This window comes from Pan troglodytes, chromosome 5 (assembly GCF_028858775.2).
Source record: "Pan troglodytes isolate AG18354 chromosome 5, NHGRI_mPanTro3-v2.0_pri, whole genome shotgun sequence".
NCBI lineage: Eukaryota > Metazoa > Chordata > Mammalia > Primates > Hominidae > Pan > Pan troglodytes.
This window is the reverse complement of record NC_072403.2, coordinates 167,194,107-167,221,965: the sequence shown is the minus strand read 5'-3', so window position 1 is coordinate 167,221,965 and position 27,859 is coordinate 167,194,107. Positions and strand designations below refer to the sequence as shown.

Below are 27,859 nucleotides of genomic sequence, written 5' to 3'. Positions count from 1 at the left end.
TAATACTAAAGTGTTAATAAGCCTCTCTCCCCATAAATTTTATCACCTATGGTTTAATTGGACCTCCTAGTTTCAACATATGAACAAATCACTATCTCCAACCCAAATAAAGCCCCTCTTTAAGGATCCTCTATTTACTATCAAACTGCAAGGCTTTGTGTTTTTGACAAATTGTGTCTCAGGCCAGTAATTTCAGAGGTTCAAACAGTAACACACCAGCAGCGACTTGAAAGCATAACCCATCATTGGGAGTTTGGTTTTGAAGCCGAGCTCTGCTCAGAGATCTCCACAAGGTGGAGCCTCACCCAACAAATCCGACCAGCAGCTCGGGCGGCGGACCCCACAAAACTTAACCAAGTGGTAGGAAAATAGGCCTTATTTTCAGTTCCAGCGGCACTGTTTCACAGCCACGTGACCTGAGGTAATTTACTTATTTTGAGAGTGAAGACAGAATCATCCCTGCATAGGAGGGGTATGGCGCTACCCGGATGAGATCATATTTACCCAAGTATTTTGTAAGCTCTAAAGGAGTGACCAGACGCCTAGCTAGTTTCACATATTCACGTGAAACCTAAGATTAACCATCGCAGAACTGAAAAGTGACTTAGGACGTGCCACTAGGCGGGGAAGAGGTGAGCTGTCAGGCCCAGGGCACGGCTGGCAGCCCCTCGCCGCCCTGTGCAGGCCCTCGCCCGGAGGTGCCGCCGCCTCCTCACCCGTCAGGTGGTAGTGCTCCTCGCTCTCCTGGTCCGTCAGGGACACCAGCTCCTTGAGCAGCAGTGGGTACTTGAGCACTCTCTGAACCGGCTTGATGAGGTAGGACTCCAGCGTGGAGGAATGCTGCTTGGTGGGGTTCCGGGTGTCCAGAAAAGCCTTGAAGGCTTTGTCAGTTTTAGCTACAAGCAGATGGATAAAAGACCTCAGAAGAGCACAGTGGGGTGAATTAAATTCTTCATTTCTCTTTTAACATTTATAGATCATCTATTTCTATAGTCCTCCTCATGCCATTCTTTAATGAAAACCCCAACACATCAGTGGGTCAGGCACCCAGCTGTCAGCGTGGGATTCCGCCTCACAGCCCTGACAGAGCCCTGGAGTGCTGGAAGCTTCCGAGGATGGAATGCAGGCTGCGCCCCAAAGACTAACACCGACTCAAAATGCAGGAATGTCTGACTTTAAAGACACATTTCATGCACACCCATGAGAAATATTGTTATAGGTGGCCTAAAAAGTGAGTTTCAAACAATTCATTAAAAGCCATGAAGCGTGGCCAGGTGCAGTGGCTCACGCCCGTAATCCCAGCACTTTGGGAGGCTGAGGCGGGCAGATCACCTGAGGTCACGAGTTCGAGACCAGCCTGGCCAACATGGTGAAACCCGTCTCCACTAAAAATACAAAAATTAGCCGGGCGTGGTGGTGGGCACCTGTAATCCCAGCTACTCAGGAGGCTGAGGGAGGAGAATCACCTGAACTCCTGAGGTGGAGGTTGCAGTGAGCCAAGATCGCGCCACTGCACTCCAGCCTAGGCAACAAAGTGAGACTCCATCTCAAAAAAAACATCAAAAAAGCCATTAAGCAATGTTATCCAGACCCTACACCATACCCACAAAAATTTCATAAAGGAAAATAAACCAGTGTTTTTCCCACTGGCCTCACTCTAGTTGTTGCTTATTTGTATTCTGTACACTTAAGGGCTATCTGGAAAGCAGTATCTTTTCTCCTGTAAAGTAAGGTGACAGGCACCGCAGCCTGCAGCCTACAGCCTTCACTCCACAGCTCCAAGCAGATTCACCTTTTGCATACCTAGAGCCACAGCTCCCTTCCACCAGGCATGGCAGTAGGACCCTCTCTGGCAGTGAAAACTGCCCCTTTGAGTGCCATGAAGGGTGTGTGTAGGAATCCAGGTGCATTTGGTTTGGGTACCAGCAGATACACCAGTGCTACTTGGATTCCACCAGTTGGCACTGGATGCCCAGTTGCTTGGAATGCAGCTACTCTGGAGGAAGATACACCCTTATTTGGGATTGTGTTGTAAGATCAAAATCTACAACATTCTAGGAGATGCAATACCATTTTGAATGTGATTACCAGGCCAAGTAGGTGGTGACAGGACCCCTCTTCTTTATGACAAAGGAGGAACGGAGCAAGCCATTGGTATGCTTTCACTGTACTGCACTGACTGTCAATATGTATTGACAAGTACATTGGTATGCTTTCACTGTACTACAGACTGTCAATACAAAGGTGCTTGTGGGCCAGGCGTGGTGGCTCATGCCTATAATCCCAGCACTTTGGGAGGCCTAGATAGGAGGATCACTTGAGGCCAGGAGTTTGAGACCAGCCTGGGCAACACAGTGAGACCCATTTCTATGAACATTTTTACATTTTTAAAATTAATTAATTAATTAAATTTAATTTAAAAGAGGGTGTTTGTGGGAGGAAATGGCAACAGAGTTCAGCAACTGTCTAAAGCAACTGGAGAAGATGGATTTGGGCTGGGTCTTGCTCATTTGAAGCACTCTAAGACCCCACTTTTTAAATGTGGGGCTTTTCTTCTGGGATATCATGACGTTCTGGATTAAAATCCAATGGCAGAGCTGCATCCGTGGACATGAATGAGCACTAAGGGCGTCAGGATAAACCTCCAGGTGCCCTCCAGGCCCACGCAGAGAGAAACACCGAAGAGCAACCTTTGGGAAATGTGAGCTCTTTCCAGTTGCACCAGAGAGACTTTACTTTCAGCTGACACACTTCTTGTGAGTTTGATGGTAGGCTGTTGTGGCTCCTCAGGCTTAAGAAGATTAACAAGGAAAAAAAAAAAAACCATAGCATGCATTTCTTTCTACTCCCATCTAGGTTTTGGGGTTGCAAGTTTTTAGAGAAAGGAATTTGGCAAGAAAAGAATCCAGATGTAACTGACAGCAAAGTGACACATGGCAAAGCAACATCTCTGCTCTTAGGCATACTTGTTCCCAGCTACTAATTAACTGACAGAAACAGAAACCTTTCCCTTTAATATTTGTCACTGTCAAGGTCAAGGATGGACCTTAATACATCAAAATTGTACTTACTCTCTACTTGTTAAATACCGATTTACCCTTTACTAACAGTTAAAAATGCAAAAAAAAAAAAAACTATAAAAGGCATAAGCAACTTACCTCGCTCCAGAACCTTCTGTACTTTGATATGGTTAGCACAGAATCCACTGTACAGTTTAAAGTGGTCCGCGTAATAAAGGAAAGAGCCTCCAAGGGAAAACAGTAATTTCTAGAAGGGCAGAGGGGAAAGTCAAATCAGACATGGTTTAATCAATGCGTGCTGGCTTATGGCATTTGACGGCCCCATGGCTTCTGTCAGATTCCATAGCACTAATGCCTTGGAGAAGTTCAGACCTGCTCCATCCACACAGGAGGTGGGGAACAGCCCAGGCGCTCCCCTGGCAGGTCTCTAGCTTGACTGCAAAGTTTCCAGCGGCAGAGCCTACTGACAGTGTGCAATCCAAGGACAAGAAACAAAGAAAGTTCTATAAAAATACAGCTGACAAGGTGGGATGTAAACAATCCAAGAGGTTCACTAATAAAGCCAACTCTGCATTGCTTGGGGAGAGTGGTGCTGTCTGCATGGTTGCAGGTCCCCTTGGAGGGGCTTCCTGCCACACTGCGGCTTACACGGATGCTATGGAGCACTGGTGCTTCATAGAAGAGAGGGCTTGAGCCCAGCAATTAGAAACCTATTCTCTTAATCCCAGATCCACATGACCACGGGGAAGAAGGATTGGGCACACAGGGTAGGAGCTCTGGTTTCAGAAGCAACCACCCTGGATATCCTTCACAGCAGCTGAGAAAAGAGCACGTGCGTGGTCAACAACCAGGCGGGAGGTGCTGCCGGACTTCTGACTACCAAAAGCACCTGCGCCAGGAAAAACAAAAAAAAAATGCAGCCTTCCTTTACCACCTGACAGAGGAAAACGGTGCAAGGAAATAGTCACAGGACAATAAATAGTCAATAGTCACAGGACAAGAAATTCTTTCTCATGAGAGAATTGTGCACCATAGCCACGTATTTTTTACTTTAAGCCTAAATCTGAGATACTTACTCTAAACTGTGAGGGGGTTTCTAGGGTGTTAAAGTCAGATGATGCTGAAATCCCATCCTCCAGGGTCTCCAGAAACACCTTCTGAAACTCAAGCATCTCTGGCAAACTTCCAAAAAGTGACTCCATCTATGTGAAGATCAGGATTTGAAATGAGGGGATTAGCCATGAAGTTCAGGACACCACGCTAACTCTTAGGCCCACAAATAAATCACAAGGAAATTCTTCACGGAAAAGCACACAGAAAGTAAATCCTTTAAGAAGACAGCACATTCATTATGGGATATGGCTTATACATAGAAAGTTTCACAGCTCCATCCCCCATAATTCTCTATTACTACAGTAAATTTTTAAGTGGATGTAAAATTCTCAGAATTCAAATTAAGAAAAATGTAAGTCAGTAGAACTGATTATGTGGTTTCACATTACAAAGGTATGTATTGAAAAGGAATTTCTGATCACACTCTCTTCTACCTCAAAAAGACCATAACCGTCCCTCTGCCTTTGTAAACACTCTGCCACTGGGTCATGCAGCCGAGGCCACAGCAGTGGTTTAGGAGGAGGCTATGCCTGGGACTCTCAGAAGACCGTTAAGTCTTGGGATGTTCTTTTGGGATCAGCAGAGATACTCTCATAGGAGTTCTGCTAAAAGGCAAACAGAGACTAACCTGTGGATCACTGGACAGAAGGAAGGTGATTTTATTTACCTCATCTTGGGTAAGAAAGGTCTCATTCTGAAGTGGCTCCAAGTATAATTCAAAGAGGCAGCTCAAATCCTGAAAGAAAATAGAAGAAAGTGTCTTCAACGCTTTAGTCTCCAAAATACCCATGAGATTTGGGTAGCAGCAACCTGGCAGCAGCTCCCAAGGCTCCCATCAGGATAATGAAGTTTATGCCTTGTTGAAATTCTTTTTTTTTTTTTTTTTTTTTTTTTTTTGAGACGGAGTCTTGCTCTGTCACCCAGGCTGCAGTGGCATGATCTCAGCTCACTGCAACCTCTGCCTCCTGGGTTCAAGAGATTCCCCTGCCTCAGCCTCCCACATAGCTGGGACTACAGGTGTGCTCCACCACACTCAGCTAATTTTTGTATTTTTAGTAGGGGCAGGGTTTCACCATGTTGGTCAGGCTGGTCTCGAACTCCTGACCTCAGGTGATCCTCCTGCCTTGGCCTCCCAAAGTGCTAGCATTACAGGCGTGAGCCAGCACACCCAGCCTTTGTTGAAATTCCTGACCCCAAAAGTAGTGATTATTGCTCACCTAATTCAAAGAGTTTAATATCACAATACAGGCAACAGCTGGATTCCACACCTTTACAGCTCGATCATTCCCTCTGCTTAGGTAAGTGTCTTGGTGACAGAAACACCCTTTCTTCAGGCCACTGCAGCAGGGGCACTCACTTCCCTGCAGAGGAAGGGGGTCTGGGTGGCACTGGTGTCAGGTGCACCCCAGCTCCTGGCCTCTTCTGCCTCAGGGAGCACAGTGAGAGGTCCAGCATGGAGCTGGGAGGGTCAAGATCTGGGGAGCCCTTCAACTTTGGGGTTGACTGATTCACAGAATCTCAAACTCACATATTCAAAGGCAATAAAAAAACTCCCACAGAGCTGCAGCTCTAATGGCTAAACTCTAAGCCATATTTGGGTCTCTTGCAAACGAGGTTCCAGCAGGACAGTATAGTGGGAGTAGACTGCAGTTACAAAACCCATGAGCGAAAGATTTTGTTTAATAATTTGAAGCCAAAGCCGGGCATGGTGTCTCATGCCTGTAATCCCAGCACTTTGGGAGGCAGAGGCGGGTGGATCACCTGAGGTCAGGAGTTCAAGACCAGCCAAGCCAACATGGTGAAACCCTGTTTCTACTAAAAAAAGAAAAAAAAATAGCTGGGTGTGGTGGCGGGTGCCTGTAGTCCCAGCTACTCAGGAGGCTGAGGCAGGAGAATCTCTTGAAGTCAGGAGGTGGAGGTTGCAGTGAGCCAAGATCATGCCACTGCACTCCAGCCTGGGTGACAGAGCGAGACTCCATCTCCAAAATAATAATAATAATAATTTGAAGGCAAGACCAGGATATAGTTCAGCGATAGAAAAGATTTCTCTTTTATTCTGAAGAATTTTGAGTCCTAAAATACTAGAGGCAGTTGACTGCAAAGTCAGCTATAATAACTCCCTCACTTCCCAAGAGGGGAATCTAAGACCCAGAGCTTTATAAAGCCCAAAGCACCCCCAGAACTTTCTGGCCTTAGTTCAGAGAGCAAAAGGCAAGGCCTGTGACATGGATGCTTTCACCATAAAAACCTCCCTGGCCTTCCCTCACCATATTCCACGCCAGACCGCTCAGAGAAGGGAGATGACGGAAGTTACTGAGTCATATCTCAGGGAACACATAGATGTCAAAAATTTCAAGGAGCATGCAGGGGATCCAGGTTAAAAAACAACAAGATTCTGTGTTAAACGTCAGCAACAAAAAAGAAATGAAGAAACGGTGGTGTGTGTGTGAATCACAACAGGTGCCAAGTGTGGGTTATTTTGTCCGAGGGTGTTGGGGCCTGGCAGTCATGCCTCACAGGCTGGTGCTGCCTGGGAGGACTTCCTGGGCAGCAAGGTCAGGTCCGCGCGGAGCTGCGGGGGCAAAGGGCTGCAACCCAGGGGGCCCTAAGAAAACAAAGTGCAGGTTTCTTGCAGAGAGAAGGGAGAGTCGGTCCTTGTCTACTTCACCCATGACACCATCTGAGTACTCTGCCAGCCTGTCACTGAAATGACCCTCCCGGTACAGCGCGGCCTAACAGGAAATTCTAACAACACTATTACCAAAAAGGGACATCGATTCTCCTCTCAACTCTGCCCTTAACTCTGGGGGCAAGAGCTCCATGACTATCCTCAAGATGTCAGAAGGGCTCTGAAGCTTCCAAAATATCTACAGCGCCACACAGCGACTTGGAAAAAGGTGACTGTGGAGATGGGATTATTCAGAACTTGGGTCTGAACAGCCTGGCTGTTCACTTCATCTCCACACCCTGGATGCAGGACAAGACATAATGGAAAATGAAACTAAACTGTCATCTCTCCTAACTTTCCTTTCTCCCCTCTGAGGCCAAAAGAAGGGGCTTTGGGAAGCTACCTGTGAATAAGGCCTTAGGTGAAGTCCTGGTAAAACAGTGACATCAACAAAAGGGGAAGCTCAGATCTGTCTTGCAGAGCAAGGTAATAGCCGCACGTGTGTGCCAAGCCTTAATTCATGGACTCAGCACGTCAGAGTTGGAAGACATTTAGAGAAGAAGGGGGACCGAGTGTCTCAGACCCCAAATAAGGGAGTTGAAGGGGGCCATCCACCATACAGCCAGACGGAGGCAAAGCCGGGCCTGGACCCTCAGCCCACCGCACCGTGCCGCGCTGCTTCAGTAACTGACAAATGAAGCGAGCTTCAGATGGCCCCAAAGCTCCAGGAAACAAAGCAAAAGAACTCTGCTCCCCAGGCTCCTGTATTCTTCATAAAATCTTTCTCAAACCACTGACTGGGGGCTTATGAGATGGATAAATGAATTCTTCGGGTACTCAAGATACTCGGCAACTGCCCCTTCATAATGGTGCAAGGATATTCCCACGTGCTGACCACTACCTAGTGCGTGCGTCCCAGTTCTACACGATGACAACCACCAGGCAGGGCTGGCCCGGGCCACCGCCAGGACTGTGGGGCCTGGATCAGCCGTCACGTATGTACAGATTGTTCCCAAGTTCCTCATCACCTAAAATGATCTCTCTCCCCTTATACTAAACCAGTACAGACTCCCTTCCCACAGATTGCAAATGACAAACCAGAACATCTGTTTCCATAGTGAAAGCTACCTTGGTAACAAAATAAGCCAAGGATCTAATTTTTTTCTGAGTCTCCTCAGCTCTTCCACCCTCTCACTCTTCCCCTCCCTTCCTTGAGCAATTCACTGATTCAAGGAGCAGGTGTCCCCCCCTGGGGAGTGGCAGGTGTCCTGGGCAGAGGTGATCTGGGGACCTCTGCCAGCATACCACTCGCCATCATCAAAGAGGCACGAATGCATAAATGCCCAGCTCTTCCCTTACCTTCACGTAGGACTTCTCTGTGTCCACAAGCTCCTGGATGACTTTGCGGAGGCGGTCTGCATCAGACAGGTGGCGGGCCAGAGGCCTCGGAGGAGGATCCTGACTCTCCCGCGGTCCTTCCATGCCGTTGGCCTGACTGTCGTTAAAACTCCTGCACAGTGCAGTGATCTGCTCAGCACTCTGAGAGAGGATAAGAGGTGGAAAATAATGCACGGGCCCCTCCCTGATAGTATCCGCTGCCCCCAAGGGCACCAAGTGTCTCCGTCTGTGCTCAGCAGGAATCTCAGAGGGGCCTCTGTGTAGGGCAAAGGGTTTCATTCACCTCAAACCCCTCTGGCTATCATTTCAGATCTGAGTAAGGAAGATGTGCGCCCACACTCATGTTCAGTTTACACACGAGGCTCTCCATTGTCACATCAGCTGTTAGATGTGTCTTTGGACCTGAAATTACAGAGTCATTGCCTAGGGCTAACCCTCTGCAGTCAAGGTGAGGTAGCTCTGAAATCAAGAAGTTATGGCTTTCTAGGGAGCAACAAGAGCAGATGGCCTCAACAGGCCCACCCAGTCCCCTCAATGGTTGGCCTAATCCAGTTTTCCATCTCCCACACAGAACAGCCCGGAGAGACTCAAGAGAGGCACAGCCCAAGAGCAATTACAGGACGACCTGGCCACAGTGGGCCTGGAGTTCTGCCCTCCAATCTAACCGCTCAGCTCCACAGTCTTGTGGCAAGTAGAATTATGAGTGAGAAAGTCTTGAGCTGGTGCACATGCTGGTAATGGAGTAGAAGCAGATGAAGATGGTAACACCCTCACCCTAAAGGGGTGCAGAGCCCTGCAGAGCACACAGGCAGGGAGCAGAGGACACAGAAGGCCTGGCGAGGATGAGAGGCCAGGGATCAACCAGCCCCAGAGGAAACCTCTGCGAGGAGGGAGCTAAGCTGGTCTTAGCAGGGAGCCAGGGCCAGGCCTAGGGAATGTGGGCTCAGAGGAAATACTCGCTCCCAGTCATGGGAAAGGAATCACATAGATGAAGAGACAAGAAGGAACATGACCGTCTGGGGGGACCACTGGCCTTTGGCACAAGCTCCTATTCAGACAGAAGCACCATGTGCTGCCGCCTTCTCAAGGACAGCCTATCTGTATCCACCAGACTTTGGCTGGAAAGCCTCACAGGTGTCTACCCTGAAACGCTTCCACAGTTGCTGGAGCAGGGTCAGATTACAAAGTGTCCTTTTACTTCTCATTCTTTCCATTCCACCCTCACATCTCCACCCCACTTCACCACCTCCCCATCTGGAAGCCCAGTGAGGGCAGGGTGGCTTCTTTCTTTCACATCTCCGCCAGCAGCCAGCTCACTGGCCAGCACAGGAAGTACTCCTCAGCCCACCTCCGCTGCACTGAAATTCTTACTGAACAATGCAGCTGAGTCCCAACACAAATGACTGGCATCCATTAACAGCCAGCAACTTTCTGACTGTCAACTAAAAAACCCTCCTTTTTTCAGCTTAAATGCCTTCATGCCTGACCTCTATCCATCTCTGTCTTGGGTAAGAAGCTGAACTTCTCAGGAGCATCTCTTAATATTCACATAATTCATTTTCTTTCCTTGGATATTGCAGAAAGCTTACACAAGCATGTTGGTCAAACTTGGTAGCCTGATGCATGCTTTTTATACAGTCTGTCTCTTGACAAACTGAAGCACCCCAAAATAAAAAGAGGCCACTCTCAACTGCCCTCTCTGTTCTATGCCCCAACCCCCACCAACACAGTGTTGTCATATGATGGAAATATACAATCCACATTAAAACTCAACATTGACCTCTGGCTAGTCTTTTAGTTCAATTCAGTGGTCATCAATTGAGGGCCTGCTTTTCTCCAAAGAAGTAGAAACAGTTCCTACACAAAGAGGTAAGACTCACCAAGGCTGGAAACCCCAAAGCATAGCCTAAGGCAGTCTGGAATCAACAAAGACTTCTGTGGAACAAATGAAGAGTTATAATAAACATTAAATGAATAGAGGCAGCATTTTAGAATCGGTTGTCCAGGAAGGCTTCGGTGAAAGGGTTGTGACATGTCCTGGAGGGAGCGTGCTCCAAGGGAGAACCAGAGAATGTGCCAAAGGTGCAGTGGGAAAAGGAGCCCAGTAACGTTCCAGGCCTACCTCAAGGGGCAGGTAAGGGTGAGACCCTAACAGATGTCTGCCACGGGAACTCCCAGATGGCTGAGCTCCTTCAGTAGAATCGCTTCTCTTTTGAGTCGGGGGCACTGCTGAAAACATAACTGAAAATGTGGAGGCACCTTCAGAGCTGGGTAACAGGCAGAGGTTGGAACAGTTTGGAGGGCTCAGAAGAAGACAGGAAAGTGTGGAAAAGTTTGGAACTTCCTAGAGACTTGTTGAATGGGTTTGACAAAGATGCTGATAGTGAAATGAATAATAAGGTCCAGGCTGAGGTGGTCTCAGATGGAGATGAGGAACTTGTTGGGAACTGGAGCAAAGCTGACTCTTGTTATGTTTTAGCCAACAGATTGGCGGCATTTTGCCCCTGCCCTAGAGATTTGTGGAACTTTGAACTTGAGAGATGATTTAAGGTATCTGGGAGAAGAAATTTCTAAGCAGCAAAGCTTTCAAGATGTGACTTGAGTGCTGGTAAAGGCATTCAGCCTTATAGAGGAGGCAGAGCATAAAACTTTGGAAAATTTGTAGCCTGACAATGCAATAGAAAAGAAAATCCCATTTTCTGAAGAGAAATCTAAGCTGGCTGCAGACATTTGCATAAGTAAAGAGGGACTGAATGTTAATCCCCAAGACAATGATGAAAATGTCTCCAGGGCATGTCAGAGGTCTTGGCAGCCCTTCCCATCACAGGCCTGGAGGCCTAGGAGGAAAAAGTGGTTTCCTGGGCCAAGCCCAGGGTCCCCATGCTGTGTTCAGCCCAGGGAATTGGTGCCCTGAGTCCCAGCCACTCCAACCATGGCTGAAAGGAGCCAACACAGAGCTTGGGCCATGGCTTCAGAGGGTGCAAGTCTCAAGCCTTGACAGCTTCCATGTGGTGTTGAGCCTGCCAGTGCACATAAGTCAAGAATTGGGGTTTCAGAACCTCTGCCTAGATTTCAGAGAATGTGTGGAAATGCCTGGATGTCCAGGCAGAAGTTTGCTGCAGGGGCAGGGCTCTCATGGAGAACCTCCACTAGGGCAGTGCAGAAGGGAAATGTGGGGTTGGAGCCCCACACAGAGTCCCTACTGGGGCACTGCCTAGTGGAGCTGTGAGAAGAGGGCCACCATCCTCCAGAGCCCAGATCCACTGACATCTTGCACCCTGTGCCTGGCAAAGCTGTAGATACTCAACACCAGCCTGTGAAGGCAGCCAGGAGGGAGGCTGTATCCTTTAAAGCCACAGGGACAGAGCTACCCAAGACCATGAGAACCCACCTCTTGCATCAGTGTGACCTGGATGTGAGACATGGAGTCAAAGGATATCATTTTGGAGCTTTAAGATTTCACTGTCCTGCTGGATTTCGGAATTGCATGGGGCCTGAAGCCCCTTTATTTTGGCCAATTTCTCCCATTTGGAATGGCTGTATTTACCCAATGCCTGTACCCCCATTGTATCTAGGAAGTAACTAACTTGCTTTGGATTTTACAGGCTCATAGGTGGAAGGGACTTGCCTTCTCTGGGATGAGATTTTAGACTGTAGACTTTTCAGTTAATGCTGAAATGAGTTGAGACTTTGGGGGACTGTTGGGAAGGCATGATTGGTTTTCAAATGTGAAGATATGAGATTTGGGAGGGGCCAGGGCAAAATGATATGGTTTGGCTCTGTGTCCCTACCTAAATCCCATCTTGTAGCTCCCATAAATAATTCTCATGTATTGTGGGAGGGGCCCAGTGGGAGATGATTGAATCATGGGGGTGGGCCTTTCCCATGCTGTTCTTGTAATAGTGAATAGATCTCACAAGATCTGATGATTTTAAAAACAGGAGTTTCTCTGCACAAGCTCTCTTTGCCTGCTGCCATCCACGTAAGATATGACTTGCTCTTTTATTTTATTTTATTTTTTTGAGACAGAGTCTTGCTCTGTCACCCAGGCTGGAGTGCAGTGGCACGATCTCAGCTCACTGCAACCTCCTCCTCCCGGGTGCAAGCAATTCTCCTGCCTCAGCCTCCCAAGTAGCTGGGATTACAAGTGCCCACCACCACACCTGGCTAATTTTTGTATTTTTAGTAGAGACAGGGTTTTGCCCTGTTGGCCAGGCTGGTCTTAAACTCCTGACCTCAGGTGATCTGCCCACCTCAGCCTCCCAAAGTGCTGGGATTACAGGCATGAGCCACCATGCCCGGCTGTCATGGGTGTTTCTTAAAAAACTCCCCCTGGTGTTGCTAATGTGTGGCCTGCATGAGAACTGCTGGTCTACTCTTCATACAGCTCGCGTTCTGCTTGGATTTCTGGGAGTGGTGCTGGCTCCAGTGGGATCACCTGTCCCAGGGTCCCCACTGAGGTATGTGGACTGAGCTCACGAGCTACAGGAAATCGATGGAATCACAGCCATGACTCTGGTGTTCTGGTTGTGGCCTCCTATGAACTGAGCTAAAACGTTCACGATGATAATACTCGGACTCCAAGACTCACTGATTTGAAATCTCTGTACTGGGATTTGCACCACAAGCTCAGACAATATAATTCTGCAGTCCTGAAAACTAACAGTTCCCAGGGCTATAGAATCTATATTAAGCTTGAATATACTGTATAAAATAAGATCTGATAAAATACATCATAAGTTAAATGGCATCTGGTGAGATTATGGCTTTGCTTTACTGGGATGTCAAAAATCACACCTAACAATGCAGTGTTAAAGTAACGAGATCTTACAAATAAAGTATCTTGCCATTTTAGAAAAACAGAATTCACTTTATGAACTTTTCTGGTAAGATTAACTCCCAAAAAGTGAATGTTAGCTGAGATTTTTCATAGCAGATTTACTTCTTAAAGTACCACAATTAAGTGTTCAAGTGCTAGAAAGCCACCTTTTGTACACTTAACATTTTAGCTGTTGTCTAAAGGAGTTGGTGAGGATTACTTGGGACCAAAAGGAGGCAGGGCCCCCAAAGGGAGAAGAGTAATTATAAGTGTGTCTTTTCAGATTGTATCTGAAGGAGTCACTTGGGTGATTACATTTCAGTTCATCCATTGTTCGTGATGTTTATAAACATTAGAGGGACATTCTGGGTGAACCTGATCAGCACTTTATAGGAACAGTGATTATCTGGGCTGGGATATCTTCACATGCATATATGGTGATAGGCCTGAAAAGCACAGATGAGAGTCAGAAGGCCTGGGCTGCAGTCCAGGCTCAACCCCCAGCCTTCTGTGCACTCCTGGGCAAGTCTCGATTCTAAGTCTTCAGTGTCCTTCCTGATGAAAAGGCAGCAGGAATGCCTATTCCATCAAGTAACTGCTAAAATTGCCGTTTGGGTCAAGAAGAAAAGGAAACGCGTGTTTGCTGAGCAGCTGCTGTGCACAAGGCACAGTTGGGAGGTTTCTCACAGAACATGCCAGCATTGCAGCTTTACCATGACTCTCCAGGGCTTTCCAGCTGAGGGGCAAGGAGGCTTCAGCGAGACCTTAAATGGCACAGGGCCCGTTCCCCTCTCTAGCTCTGCTCCATCTCTAGCTCTGTTCCCCTCTCTAGCTCTGCTCTGTCTCTAGCTGTGCTCCATCTCTAGCTGTGCTCCGTCTCTAGCTCTGTTCCCCTCTCTAGCTCTGCTCTGTCTCTAGCTGTGCTCCATCTCTAGCTGTGCTCCGTCTCTAGCTCTGTTCCCCTCTCTAGCTGTCCGCACAGCCCCTGCCACTCCCAGGTATTTAGCAGAGCACAGGCAAAGCAATCTAGTTCCTCATGCCTCCTGCTGCCTCTGCCTCCCATGTGGTCAGGGCTCTCCTGGCCCCAGGTGTTCTAGGGATGCAGCCACCTGCCTCTGGAGACCACCTCTGCTTAGAGAGGCAAAAACAGCTCATTTGCAGACAACTGGGACATCTATTGAGCCTATTCCACCCCCACCCCAGGAATGCTGCTTTAAAAGCAAAAGACTGACCTGGCACAGTGGCTCATGCCTGTAATCCCAACACTTTAGGAGAATGAGGCAGGTGGATCATTTGAGCCCAGGAGTTCAAGACCAGCCTGAACAACATAAGGGAAACCCATCGCTACAAAAGATAAAAAAAAAATTAGCCGGCCATGGTGGCACACGCCTATGGTCCCAGCTACTCAGAAGGCTAAGTCAGGAGGATGGCTTGAGCCCAGGAGGTCAAGACTATCCTGGACAACATAGGGAAACCCATCTTTACAAAAGATAAAAAGATTAGCTGGCTATGGTGGCACATGCCTGTGGTCCCAGCCACTCAGGATGCTGAGGCAGGAGTTCAAGGTTACAGTGAGTTATGATGACACCACTGAGTGACAGAGTGAGGCTCTATCTCTAAAAGTAAATAAATAAAAGCAAAAGACAGATGATCATAAGTTAGGGCTGGGAGTGTGTGAGGATTCAGTGGCCTAACAGGATGTGCATATGCAGAATAAAAAACACGGGCACTTGAAATGGGGGCCTCAGATTGGTTTTTTCCAGTTTGTAGCAATCAATGCTACAAACTTGGGTCCATCACAGGCCTCAGCTTTCATAAAAGAGCATGAAACCAATATTTTCTTTAAGAAGTCCTAAAAAGATTAAATAAAAACATTTTTTCCAAAAATTATGCTATCTGGAAAAGCAATGATATTGAACCCCAACCCCCCTCCCCCGAAAAAAAATTTTCTCTCAAATTGTTTTTGTTTTGTTTTTTTGAGACAGGGTCTCACTCTGCCACCCAGGCTGGAGTGCTGTGGTACAATCATAGCTCACTGCAGCCTCAAACTCCTGAAATTAAGCAACCCTCCCACCTCAGCCTCCTAAGCAGCTGGAACTCCAGGCGCATGCCACCACACCCAGCTAATTCTTTTGATTTTTAGTAGAGAAGGGAGGGTCTCACTATGTTGCCCAGGCTGGTCTCAAACTCCTGAACTCCAGCGATCCTCCCACCAAACTGCTGGGATTATAGGCGTGAGCCACCATGCCGGGCCTTTAGTTCAGGTTTTTAACGTTATACTAAGGTTGATCCCTGCTTGAAAATGATTTTATCTTATTTATAGATGAGGAGCATCCCACTCAAGAGCTCTGAATTCAGGCAGATGTCTAAGCAGTTATTTGTGTTTTAATGTATGGATAAGGACATTTTCTTGTCTATTTTCAAGGAGCCCATAAACCCATTTCTTAGGAGTGGCAAGAAAACTGCTTAGGACGATCAAGCAGCTCGCCCAGACCCTCTTTGACGGTCTTTGAAGGACAGAGTCTTTGTCAAACCAAGCTCTGAGTCACTCAGATGAACCTTCTAACCTGGGCTCAGTGCAATACTTTTCATTAGAAAAATACCATGACGGCCTCCTCTTGATGACAGTTTGTGAAATCTGTTCCCTTGATCACAACAACTTTGATATTCTCTTTTGTCTTATTCAGAGACACCACAGCCTGAGGCCTTTCAACCTTCCTGTGAGTTTTGGAATCTTTAAACTACTACGGGATAGGTACATCACATTACCCAGAACTATTTCAAGACTATGCCTGAAATTTTGTAGCTACTGCATGAAATACGTGGCAGGAGTCCACTGCATCAGAAGCTGAGCTACGTGCCCGCCTTTCCTGGCTCAGGGTGCAGCTATGGCCTCATTTAGGGATTCTGGGTACTGCAAACTCTTGTCAAAGGCACCTGTTTGTGTTGCTTGGGCTCAGAAAACACTTTCAGTCTAAGAAAAAAGGTTTAAAAGTGCTGCGTAATTTGGGGTAATGTGGCATACAGAAACAAGGATGAAGGACAGCATTTGCAGCGTGTACTACATTTCAATTCCTGCTTTAGAGGAAAAGTATGTTGGGGGGGATCCGTAACAGACGTAACCAACATAGAAAGCTACTAGGAAAGAGACTGCCACGCTGTTCGGTGAGCTGGTCCCGTCACTTTGCAGTATGATCTTTCGGCAGATCCCTGGCTGCCCCCCACGGTCCCCTCTCCCTCCGCATGCTGGCCCACTGTGTGTTGAGCCATAGGCCTGGACTGAATCCTGACCCACTCTGTGCTGAGCCATCAGCCTGGACTGAATCCAAGTCTCATGTCCTCAGAGTTTCCCCAAACCAGGACATCAGTCAGAAGAACTAGGGTTCTGCTGCTCCTCCTGCACCGAAATAGAATGCTAGAAAAAATACAAAATACATTTAGGCCTGGGATAAACGGTCAGTTATCCTTAAGGAAAGTCAAGCCCCAGAAAGGGTGTGGTTTATATGGTTTGCGTTCTCATACACTGAGCACTTACAATATTCCCAGTTCATTGTCTGGAAGGCATGAGGAGGCTGCACTACTAAATAATCTCAGAGCGCAATGACACTGTCAGCTGTCACATTCAAGCAAATTCATTAAGTCAGAAAAGTTCCCTTTAGGAAAACGGGAAAAAAAAGACTAAAAATTGCACGAAGGACTTTTTCTCAACTCACTCTGAACTTCGTAAAAGTCACTCTCTAACTTACAGAAAGATCTAGTATTATCCCCAAATATCACTGGCAGGGATGGAATCTGGAAGGACCACAGAGGGCTGAATGATGACTTCCCCAGTTTTTGTTTTTTGTTTTTTTTTTTTGAGACGGAGTCTCACTCTGTCACCCAGGCGGGAGTGCAGTGGCACGATCTCGGCTCACTGCAACGTCTGCCTCCCAGGTTCAAGCAATTCTCCTGCCTCAGCCTCCCACGTAGCTGGGATTACAGGTGCGTGCCACCAAGCCTGGCTAATCTTTGTATTTTTAGTAGAGACAGGGTTTCAGTTTCATCATGTTGGTCAGGCTGATCTCAAACTCCTGACCTCAGGTGATCCACCTGCCACGTGCTCCCAAAATGCTGGGATTACAGGCGCAAGCCACCGTGCCCAACACAGATGATGCTCTTGAGTGGAGGTGGATCCTGCACATCTGGACTGCACAGTGGGAACAAGGGGCCCCTGGTCTGCACATCCAGCTGCAGCTACCCTGGGCCACCCCACTGCAGCCAGGTCGGGATTTCAGGGCTGAACTCTGTTTAGTGCTTGGGGGGAAGCTGGCAGGGCCCACAGGCTGATAGAGGGCAACACCACATCCAGTTTCTCCTGGACTGGCATGCTCCGTGGAGTGGAGGAGGAAAAGGGCAGCACGTCAGCCCCTTGGCAGGGTGCAGTGGGAGTTAAAAAGCAGGTTCAAGATGACTAGAGACATTTAAAGTTGAGGACAAACCATTCATTTTATAGTGATACACTAAATACTCCAGGGAAATTGTATGAAATTTTTATATTTATCAAAATGGTACAAAAAGGAGGAAGAAATGCTGCTCCAAAGAGCCCCATATTATTTGTCTTCTAGACTAGAAGTTCCATTTCCAAAGGTTCTATTTCCTGGGCAGAATGAGAACATAAACTGTGAAAGTAAACAGTCACCTAAAGAAATTGCAGTATGAAGAGGAGCCATATGCAGCAGCTGCCAGTGATGCCAGAGACCAACATCTGCTGACCAGAAGAGAAGGACGTGATTTACTGGTAAGGGAAGAAAGTACGGCCGGGTGCAGTGGCTCACGCCTATAATCCCAGCACTCTGGGAGGCCAAGGTGGGCGGATCACTTGATGTCAGGAGTCTGAGACCAGCCTGGCCAACATGGTGAAACCCCATCTCTACTAAAAATACAAAAAAAAAAAAAAAATTAGCCAGGCTTGGTGGCACACACCTGTAATCCCAGCTACTCAGGACCTGAGTTGGGAGGATTGCTTGAACCCGGGAGGCAGAGGTTGCAGTAAGCCAAGATCTTGCCACTGTACTCCAGCCTGGGTGACAGAGCGAGACTCCATCTCAAAAAAAAAAAAAAGTAGGTCTGCCATTTTAAAGTAATTTAAAAGTAATTTTATGTATATTTACTATATATAAATATGTATGCATAGATTTTTATAAAATTGAACTACATGTATAATAAATGCAGTGGTTAACTCTGCCTTTCAAGTTATTTTAATCTTTTGGCTTATCTGAGTTTTCTCATTTTTTTATAGCGGTTGAATTTTTACAATTTTTAATGGAATCTTTTCCTACCACTTAAAAAAAATTATTTGAGGCAGAAAAGGCCTGATAAGACATTCTGCTTCCATGAAGACACAGTGATGAACAAGACTGGCATAATCGCTCCTTGAGTCTGGCTGGGAAGACAAGCTTTAAGCAAGTCATTCAAAGGTGACCAGTGCCGAAAGTGGGGGGTCCTATGGAAACACAACAGAGAGAGCTACTCTGGTTGAAGCAAGGACAGGAACAGCTAACACTGGAGCCAGGGTTAAAGTCAGCTAAACTGTGCACAGCTTGGGGCTGGGGGAAGCACAGAGTGTGTCAGGAATTGAAGGCCAGTGTAACTGTGGCCCAAGGCAGGACAGAGAGGCAGGGTCTGGCAGGTGCGAGTTAGGAACTGTGGACACCACAAAGACAAGGGAGGGGCATGAGGTGGTGAACTTTCTGTGAAGGAGACGAGCTCAGGGGAGAGCAGGGGTGGGTGGAGGAGACCCACCTGGAGGTGAGTTCAGCAGCCCCTGTTGCCTACTGGACACACAGCTTACAGGTGACAGCATGATGGGCTATGTGGTGGATTTGTACTCTTGGTGGTACAGGTGTCACCTGGTGATATGGTTTGGCTCTGTGTCCCCACCCAAATCTCACCTTGAATTGTAATGATTCCCATGTGTCATGGGAGGGACCCAGTGGGAGGTAATTGAATCATGGGGGTGGGTTTCTCCCATGCTGTACTCGTGATAGTGAATAAGTCTCACGAGATCTGATGGTTTTATAAAGGGCAGTTCCCCTGCACACGCTCTCTTGCCTGCCGCCATGTAAGATGTGACTTTGCTCCTCCTTCACCCTCCCCCATGATTGTGAGGCCTCCCCAGTCATGTGGAACTGTGAGTCCATTAAACTTCTTTTTCTTTATAAATTACCCAGTCTCGGGTATTTCTTCACAGTGGTATGAAAATGAATTAATACACCTGGGCTCTGCCCCCTTTCACGATCCCACTGTAAGTGTGAAACTCACACCAAGGGCCTCAGAATGTGCTTGAGACTAAGCTTTTCAACAATTACTTCTTTCAAGACAGGAGACTTAGGCACACAGGCTCTGGAGTTACAACAAACCTTGGCCATGGCCATGACCAGCTGTGTGATCATGGCTAACTGCTCCATGACTCAGTTTACTTGCCTATAAAAGCAGGGGTCACATTTAAAGGGTGGTCAAGAGCATTCAGTGAGATAAAATATGTAAAAATACTTAGCATAGTACAAGGATTCCACAAAGGCCAGGGCTCAATGAAAGTTATAATTTGCACAGGGCATTCAATGTCTCAAGTTCTTCTATTTTTACAGGTATGGAAGAATAAATTTTCCGAGTGCCCCAAAGGAAGGGCAAGAACAGTCAAATTCATCTCATCAGCAGTTTCTTACTGGGCACCTCCTGTCTGCCAGGCTCTGTTCTGGGTGTGGGGATAAAAGGCAGAAAGAGGCAACAGGCACAGTGACAGCAAAACTCAGTATCTCAATAAAGTGGCGAGGGCTATGGGAAGAGTAACAACGAGGGGAGGCGTGCAGAAGGCCAGGGCTGGAATGAGCCGCACCAGTCATGGTCAGAGAGGGAGGAGGTGGGCAGTGGCCACCTGCTGTCTGGAGGAAATGCGGACATACTTCCCTGAGAAGGCAGAGAGCACGTGCATGTCCCAAGTGGCAAATCCTCAGTGCCTAGGGGGCATGCCCAGGAAGGCAGGTCAGAGCTGCATGCTGGAGAGAGGAAGCGCCATGGTCACTGCTATGGGGCTTCCCAGACCAGAGTCACAGGGAGGGCCCCTGCTCCCCAGGAGGGAGCAACTGAGCAGCTGGTGCCAGAGCGGTGGGAACAGGAGGAACGTCGGGCTTGTGTGTCCTCGCTGCCTGCCTTCTGCTCGGTTTCCTTATTTAACAGGAGTTTGGTCGGAATTCAGGAATGAATAAGATGTTCTCTCTGCCAAGGAAGTTTCAAGGGCCGGGGCAGCATTTCTACACAACCAGCCACCTCTTTCACATAAAATTCTGGGAGTTTCAATGCTACCCTTAAGGCTAATCTGTCTAATGTATGCCTCCTCTGCCAGGAACTGCATTTTCTCTAACCCATTTTTCACCCGGAAAGAAAGATATGGCTTTGCTTCTGATTAACAGCCTCTCCAAGTTTTGGGATAACAGACATGAGCCATCATGCCCAGCCAGGAAAGGTCTTTAGTGTTACATACTCTGAGACTGTATTGAGTTGAGACTTTTTTCTTTTTATATATTCATGATTGGACAATAAAGCGCCAAAAAGATTATCTTTATCACTTTATTTGAAGACAAAATGTGTCAATAACAGCAACTATAACCAAATTCTTGACAGACTAGAGCTCTGACAAATCTCCGTTAGCCACCAATTTCCTGGGCAGGTAAAGTCTATCCTACAGAAAACTGAGGACAAAATTCAGTCGCATACTCGAAGGGGGAGATCCCACATACTTAGGCTTAGCAGTTCAGGCTGTGTCCACCCAGCTTTGCTTAGGACAGCTCTGCCCAACTACCTGAGCCCAGACTGTCCCTTCACTAAGCCCTTCCTCCCTTTCTCTGGCTCCCTAGAAATTGATTTTCTTTCTAGTTGTAATCCGTGTGGGTTCCCGGCTGCCTTAACCTAGAAAACGAAACAAAAAATAGAGCAGCACCTGGCTCCCAGGTACAGACCAAGCACTCTGCTCTGATAATAGTTCTAAGATGCTCAGAAAATAATTCAGTTGCGCCTATTCCAGTTCCTTGCTGACACTCCTTGGGCATCTTAGATGCGCTTCTAGACTGCTGAGGAGGCTGCATCCTCTGCTGAGTCTCTCCAGCTGTCACAGTCTACCTGCTTTTGCAACATAAGCCTTGGATCTCTGTATCCTCACAGATTCCTCTTGTCGACGGGGGTGTAACCAACTTTGTAAATTAAGCTAAAGAACCAAAAAGTCGTGTCCAGATTTCTAACATCGTACCTTGCAACTTCACAAATACAGTCGCTCTACCTTTAAATCAATTCAAGAGTAAATACACCCATATGCCATGAGTCTGATACTTAAACACAGTTTTCTCCCCTTTCTTCTACACGCAGTGCCATATTCTCCTTACTAGGCAGTGTGGTGTCATGGGAAGAAGTGCTTTAGAAGCTGGCAGGGCTGGGCGCGATCCGTGGTACAGTCACTGCCTAGGACACACTGGCCTGCTAGTTGACATCTCTGAATTTGAGTTTTCTCATGCTAAATGGGGCTGGTAATATCTGTTCAATAGGGTTGTGGGGAAAACGGGTTTAAATGAAGTGATGTGTTTAAAACACATTGTATTCGCCATGGGCTAAGTCTCCGCAGACTGGCTCAGCACCCCTGCAGTTTACAAAGCCATTCCATGTGCCTAGTCTTCATTTCACCTCACAGCCATGAAACAGTTGCGGAAATGGAATCCCACTTTCTTAACAAATAAGGATTCAAGGGAGTGAATGATTTTTCCAAAGCCCACTGTGAGTGCATGGAAAGCTCCAGCAATTCTGGTCCAAGTATCTTTTCACTTTGTGCAACAGCAAATTAAGAGACAAACATCTACTTTCCTTTCCAACTTAGTAGAGCAGGAGGGAAAGTCCTTCTAGTTAACTCTCCTATTTCTTATGTATCCCACTCTCTGAGCACATACTGCAAATGTGCTATTTGGGATGGCCTTTGCCACGGGACAATCAGAGCCAACTCAAGGTGACAGCAACTCAGCAACAGAGACAGGGGCACAAAACAAACAGCTTGACTTGCCCTGGATTATTCTTCTCCAGAAGAAACCAAGCCCCAGTTTCACTGATGGGGACAGATACACAGGGGCACGGGCTCTGACTTGGGGGAATGAAAGGGTCTATGTCAGCACCTGAATTTGTTGCAGGCAAATTATGAATTCTTAAAGATTTTTTTAAGCATTTCAATTTCACCATCTGCAATCTTTTTTCTTCCCTGCCCCCCGCCCCCACCCGAGATGCAGTTTCACTCTTGTTGCTCAGGCTGGAGTGCAGTGGCACGATCTCTGCTCACTGCAACCTCCGCCTCCTGGGTTCAAGTGATTCTCCTGCCTCAGGCTCCTGAGATTACAGGTGTGCACCACCACGCCCAGCTAATTTTTTTTTAGTAGAGATGGGGTTTCACCATGTTGGTCAGGCTGGTCTCAAACTCCTGACCTCAAGTGATCCACCTGCCTCGGCCTCCCAAAGTACTGGGATTACAGGCATGAGCCGCCACACCCAACCTACCATCAGCAATCTTTTGTTTCCACTTAAAAGCGGAGCCCACAAAGATGCTCAGCCAGCCAAGGGGGCTACTGAGGCTGAGCAGCCTTGCATCCCATTCCCCATTGGTACATTAGTATCTTATGACACCTTCAGCAGTCACACTTACTTCTACTGATGGCTGCTTTTTCAGGTTTCATGGATCAAAGATGCTTTTCATCGCTTATGAAGAATGGGATGGGGGCAGGGAGACAGGGTCCAGGCGCTATGATTTCGTCTGAAATCACATCCTCTTCATGCTTAGAAAGCCCTACACTTTCTCTTCTAATATTGGCTTAAAACAATGCTTGGAATCTGGTTTCAAAAAAATTGTAGCTTCTGGGAGGAAAGTCATAAGTATATAAAACATCAATTACATGTTAATATCCTGGCAACCTTAATTAAGCAGGGGTACTGCCACGGCTACTTGCCTTAAAGTGAGCACAGATACCCTGTGTGCCCCTTTAATTATGGTTTTTGTTCAATGTTTTTTGCTGGATTTGTGTAATGCAATAGTCACATCTGGCACCCTCATCAACAGGTTCTCAAAATAATGATAATCTTATATGGAACAATACCTATCTTTATTTATAGAAGTATTTATCTGAGACTTTACCACTCTATAATCTACACTGACTTCTAACAGAAATGGAATAAGATTTAAACTAAGACAACTATCATTTTCAATAAATAACTTGACAGTTTTGATCAAACTTCTTAAAAATAGAAATCAATAAATACATGGGAACCAAAGCCAGGTATCCCTGGTGGTGAGAAGAAGAGCTGGGGATCTAGAGAAGGCAGCAGAACCAGGACACTCAGGCAAGAAAAAGATGGAAGAGACAGAGTGAGGGCGACAGAATGTGAACAGAGACTTTCTTTAAAGCCCCACACTTAGAAGTTATCTGTAAGCCTCACGTTGTACTACTGCTTGATCGTCCACCTTTCCCCATCTTGGTAACTCATCTGTAAAAGCCCCAAATTCAAGACCTCAGTGCTCAAATGAGAGGAAGGCAGAGCGCCCGCCTGTCCTGATGAGTGTGTCACCCGGGCCCTCAGACTGCCCTTTATCTATGCCTGAATGAACCAAGAAGGGAATAAACTCTTAAAAATCCCAGCTGAGTGCATTGGCTCATGCCTGTAATCCCAGCACTTTGGGAGGCCGAGGTGGGTGGATCACCTGAGGTCAGGAGTTTGAGACCAGCCTGGACAACATGGCAAAACCCCGTCTCTACCAAAAATACAAAAATTAGCTGTGTACGGTTGTGCATGCCTGTAATCCCAGCTACGCGGGAGGCTGAGGTGGGAGAATTGCTTGAACCTGGAAGGCAAAGGTTGCAGTCAGCCAAGATCGCACCATTTCACTCCAGCTTGGGTGACAGAGCGAGACCCATCTCAAACAAACAAACAAACAAATAAATAGAAAATCCCAAAACCAGCTGAGAGCAGCGTGCAAGGTAGGAAGATGGCAGGACTCCTCCAGGCATGCACCATTTGTGGTTTCTGAGCAGTTGGTGATGAAATCCCCGCTGTGCAGATGCCAGGCCAGAACCTTCTAAGCAACTGCACATCTCAGAGCCTCCTCCTCTGCCAGCTGTTTTCTGAAAACACCAGAGGACTCAGGTGGCAGCAAAGAATGAGAGAGCGCAAAGGCAGGTGAATAGCAGAGGCGGCAGCATGCGCTGGAGGCTGAACAAACACAGTCGGGGTGTGGAAGGGGCAAGAACCAACAAAAGGATGAAAGGGGGAAAGAGAATTGGGGGTGCCTTTAAAACAAACCTCCATTCTCCTCCTTCCTTCCATACTAATGACACATCCATGTTTTTCTTGCCCTTTTCTTCATGTTATTATCAAGACAGCAGGAGACGGATTTACAAAACGAATGATCCCATCTTAACCTTCAGCAGTTAGAAGCTGGCGTTTGAGATGGTGAAAATACCATCATGTGTACCTGGATGAAGCACTTCCAGGCACAGTTTTTCCATGACCCCTCCTCCCTCAACTCCAGACACATCTACTCGTGACACACACATCTACTCTTAGCTGAGTCTATAGAGGAAATTGCAAAATGACTCAGAACAATTTCTCACAACTTACTTTTGCAAAAGCAAAAGCAGCCACCACTGTGGAGCCGGGACTTTACCACAAGGTGAGAATCCGCTATGAGTCATGAAAGGCATAGAAAATGCCTTGAAACTCAAACACATCTTCTTTCATTCAGTACAAGGTTTTCATTGGACTACAATCTCTACACAAGAATATTGACAGAAGGCAGCCGGGTGACGATTTCAGAACTTTGAACAATGGCAAGCATCTGAGAAGGCCTCGGTGAAGGGGATTTAATGAGTGAATGAACAATGCGACACTACACCCACCCCCTTGGTAAATATTAAAGATCGGATGAGATTCCAGGCACCCACACAGTAGCAAGCCAAAATTAGATAGTAATTGTGCCTATTACTTCTTTAAAAGAAAAAGGGCAAACGACAACAAGGGCTTAGCTAATTTGCTGACATGAAAAGGGGCAAGGGTGAAATTCACTGGCAACACCCTTGCCGGGGAACACAGGAGCCACGGCTACCTGAGCGTCCCTTACGCTGAGCATATAAAACACCCCTCCTAGTCCATCAGACAGCTATTTATTTTACTAAAGAGATCCATAAAAGTTTGGTTTGGGATCAAAATGTTAAAATTCTTACTCCAAAAAAAAAACCCATTTTGTTCACTAATGATAGAAAATAAAACTTTCAAAATGCCAAAACATCCCGGCGCATAATGCTGCGATTGGTGTTTAACAACCTGGGTTTGCATCCATTGAAGTGCAGAGTAAAAAAAAGAAAAAAAAAAAATCTGGGGATGTCTAACCACCATCATCAATATAATCTATTCTGGTCTCAACCTAATAATTTATTTGCCATCTAGGGGTTGTTATTTATTTAACGTTCCTCAACATCTCTTAGCACATTAAAAAAATAAAGCATTAATAGCTAATCTCACCCAAGCAATTAGACTAAGATAAAAACAAAGTTCAAAATATCACTTGACTATATAAACACAGTGCTGTTCACATTGCAGGTACTTGATAACTGATTCTGCAATATCAGTAATATTAAGACACAGGCTAGGCTATTCAGATGTTTACTCAAAGTAAGGATCACAAACTGACGGTTCATAAATTCCTAACAGGGAAAGCTGTGAATAAACATCGTAAGACTGGGGAGCTCCCTGGAATTGTCTGCAATTTCTAACGTATGTGCATAAGCAATTTTCTGGGGACCCATAGCTTTCCTCAGATTCTCAAATGGTCTGCTTGAAATAAGTTCCTAAATAACGTAAGTGCATAAAAGAGCGGAGAGCATCTGGAAATACCGTATCTAACCATCCTGACCTTCGCATACCATTACCTGAGAAGCCTCCAAAAATCTTACAGGTTTTAGCTTCAATGAAATGCATGAAGGACAATAAACGACCGAAGCAAATTCTAATAGGGTTCTGCTAAGATTCTTCTTCTAAGCAGCTCTCCATATTCATGGGGATAAAAAGGGATATCTAGCAGAAAGCTGCTTTGGATCAGGCATTCAGGCAGAAAGACAGACAGGGAGAGACATCAGGGCAGGACAGCTGGTCAGACGGACCCTTGAGTTTCACAGATAGGGAAGTTTGACAACTTACCCAAGGATGAAGAAACGGCTCCTCAGTGTAAGACTTAGGGCAAAAAACCCATGGGTTTTTTTGTTTGTTTTTTTGTTTTTTGTTTTTGAAACAGAGTCTTGCTCTGTCATCCAGGTTGGAGTACAGTGGTGCAATCTTGGCTCACTGCAACCTCTGCCTCCTGGGCTTAAGCAGTTCTCGTGCCTCAGCCTCCCGAGTAGCTGGGATTACAGGAATGAGCCACAATGCCTATCTAATTTTTGTATTTTTAGTAGAGATAGGGTCACACCATGTTGGCCAGGCTGGTCTTGAGCTCCTGGCCTCAAGTGATCCACCAGCCTCAACCTCCCAAAGTGCTGGGACTACAGGCGTGAGCCACCACACCCACCCAACCCATGTGTTCTTACTCCGAGTGTACCCCATGTCGAGGTGGCTTCCCCAAAGAATAGGCAAGAACAGGCCGGGTGCGGTGGCTCACGCCTGTAATCCCAACACTTTGGGAGGCTGAAGAGTGTGGATCACCTGAGGTCAGGAGTTTGAGACCAGCCTGGCTAACATAGTGAAACCCCGTCTCTAGTAAAAATACAAAAATTAGCTGGGCATGGTGGCGTGCACCTGTGGTCCCAGGTACTGAGGAGGCTGAGGCATAAGAATTGCTTGAACCTGGGAGGCAGAGGCTACAGTGAACCAAGATCGCGCCACTGCACTCCAGCCTGGGCAACAAAGTGAGACTCCCTCTCAAAAAAACAAAAATAAATAAATAAATAATATGAAGAATAGGCAAGAACCTGCAAATGGTATTTACACTGAGGCTAGTTTGGCCTGAGAAATCAAACTTCCTGCTTTCTTCTCCCACAGAAAGCAAAATTATATCAAGGTCTCCATAGCTCCATCTCTAATTCAGAAGCCCAGAAAGGAAATAAAGATCTAGAAATAGAGGGCTGAGGGGCATGGGGAGGGAAGATGGAAGAAAGAGGACAGACATGGGACACTTGCTGTTCACCCCCATCTTCACTGTCATCCAGGTGGACAAAATTAAAGGGGAGACCTCAAGCAGCTCTGGCAAGAGGAGTTGCAGGGAGCTGGCTGATGACTCCTTGAACTTGGCTTTCTGTTTGCCTTGAAAAGGTCAAACATATCCCACTTCAAGTGTCATCTCAGATAGGATGAGAGCAAAACCATGGCACCCGCTGTTTCAATGGAGAGAAAAAGTAAGGAGAAGCCTGTATCAGAAATAAACGTGGCAAATAAAGCATTAGGTGAAGATCAGTGTCTCTGCTCAGTCAAATCTTTGTGTGGCCTCAGCTCTGAGTAGTCTCCAAGTCACTTTCCTGTGCATCACTGTCCCAGCAGGATGAGGAACAGGAGTGTAATTATCTCTTCAGCAAGTTAATTTCAGAGCCAGCATTCCACCTGACAGGCCTTGATCCTCCAGCCCACCCCAGCACAGTGATTCACACTGCAGCTCTCACAGCGCTGCTCTCTAAAACTTCTCTTTTTTACTTCTTTATTTTGTGATTCTGAAGATGACTCTGAATAATAACTTGTTTTTCTTTTTTTTCAAAAAAAAAAAACAAGATGAAAGAGAAAAGTCTGGAAAAGAAGAAAGCA

At 46.7% G+C, this 27,859-nt stretch overlaps 2 protein-coding genes across 10 annotated transcripts in view; one reads left to right on the top strand and one right to left on the bottom strand.

Moving 5' to 3' along the window:
* The window catches only part of TFB1M (transcription factor B1, mitochondrial), a 67,161-nt gene extending 65,506 nt beyond the window's left edge, over nucleotides 1-1,655 (top strand). Inside the window, exon 9 of the transcript XR_008548336.2 lies at nucleotides 977-1,655. The gene's annotated coding sequence lies outside the window, so the exon portion shown is untranslated. The remainder of the gene's footprint in view (nucleotides 1-976) is intronic.
* TIAM2 (TIAM Rac1 associated GEF 2) overlaps nucleotides 1-27,859 on the bottom strand; it is a 264,322-nt gene that overhangs the window by 8,811 nt on the left and 227,652 nt on the right. For 8 of the 9 annotated variants that reach the window (XM_009452282.5, XM_054686446.2, XM_009452286.5 and 5 more), the window contains 5 exons: nucleotides 8,161-8,340; nucleotides 4,801-4,869; nucleotides 4,097-4,222; nucleotides 3,159-3,267; nucleotides 717-896 (listed from right to left, as the gene is read on the bottom strand). In XM_009452282.5, the coding sequence (XP_009450557.1) occupies nucleotides 717-896; nucleotides 3,159-3,267; nucleotides 4,097-4,222; nucleotides 4,801-4,869; nucleotides 8,161-8,340 (664 nt within the window). Of the gene's footprint in view, nucleotides 1-716; nucleotides 897-3,158; nucleotides 3,268-4,096; nucleotides 4,223-4,800; nucleotides 4,870-8,160; nucleotides 8,341-14,250; nucleotides 14,268-27,859 lie in introns of those variants that run through there. The other variant, XM_054686447.2, reaches the window with a different exon arrangement.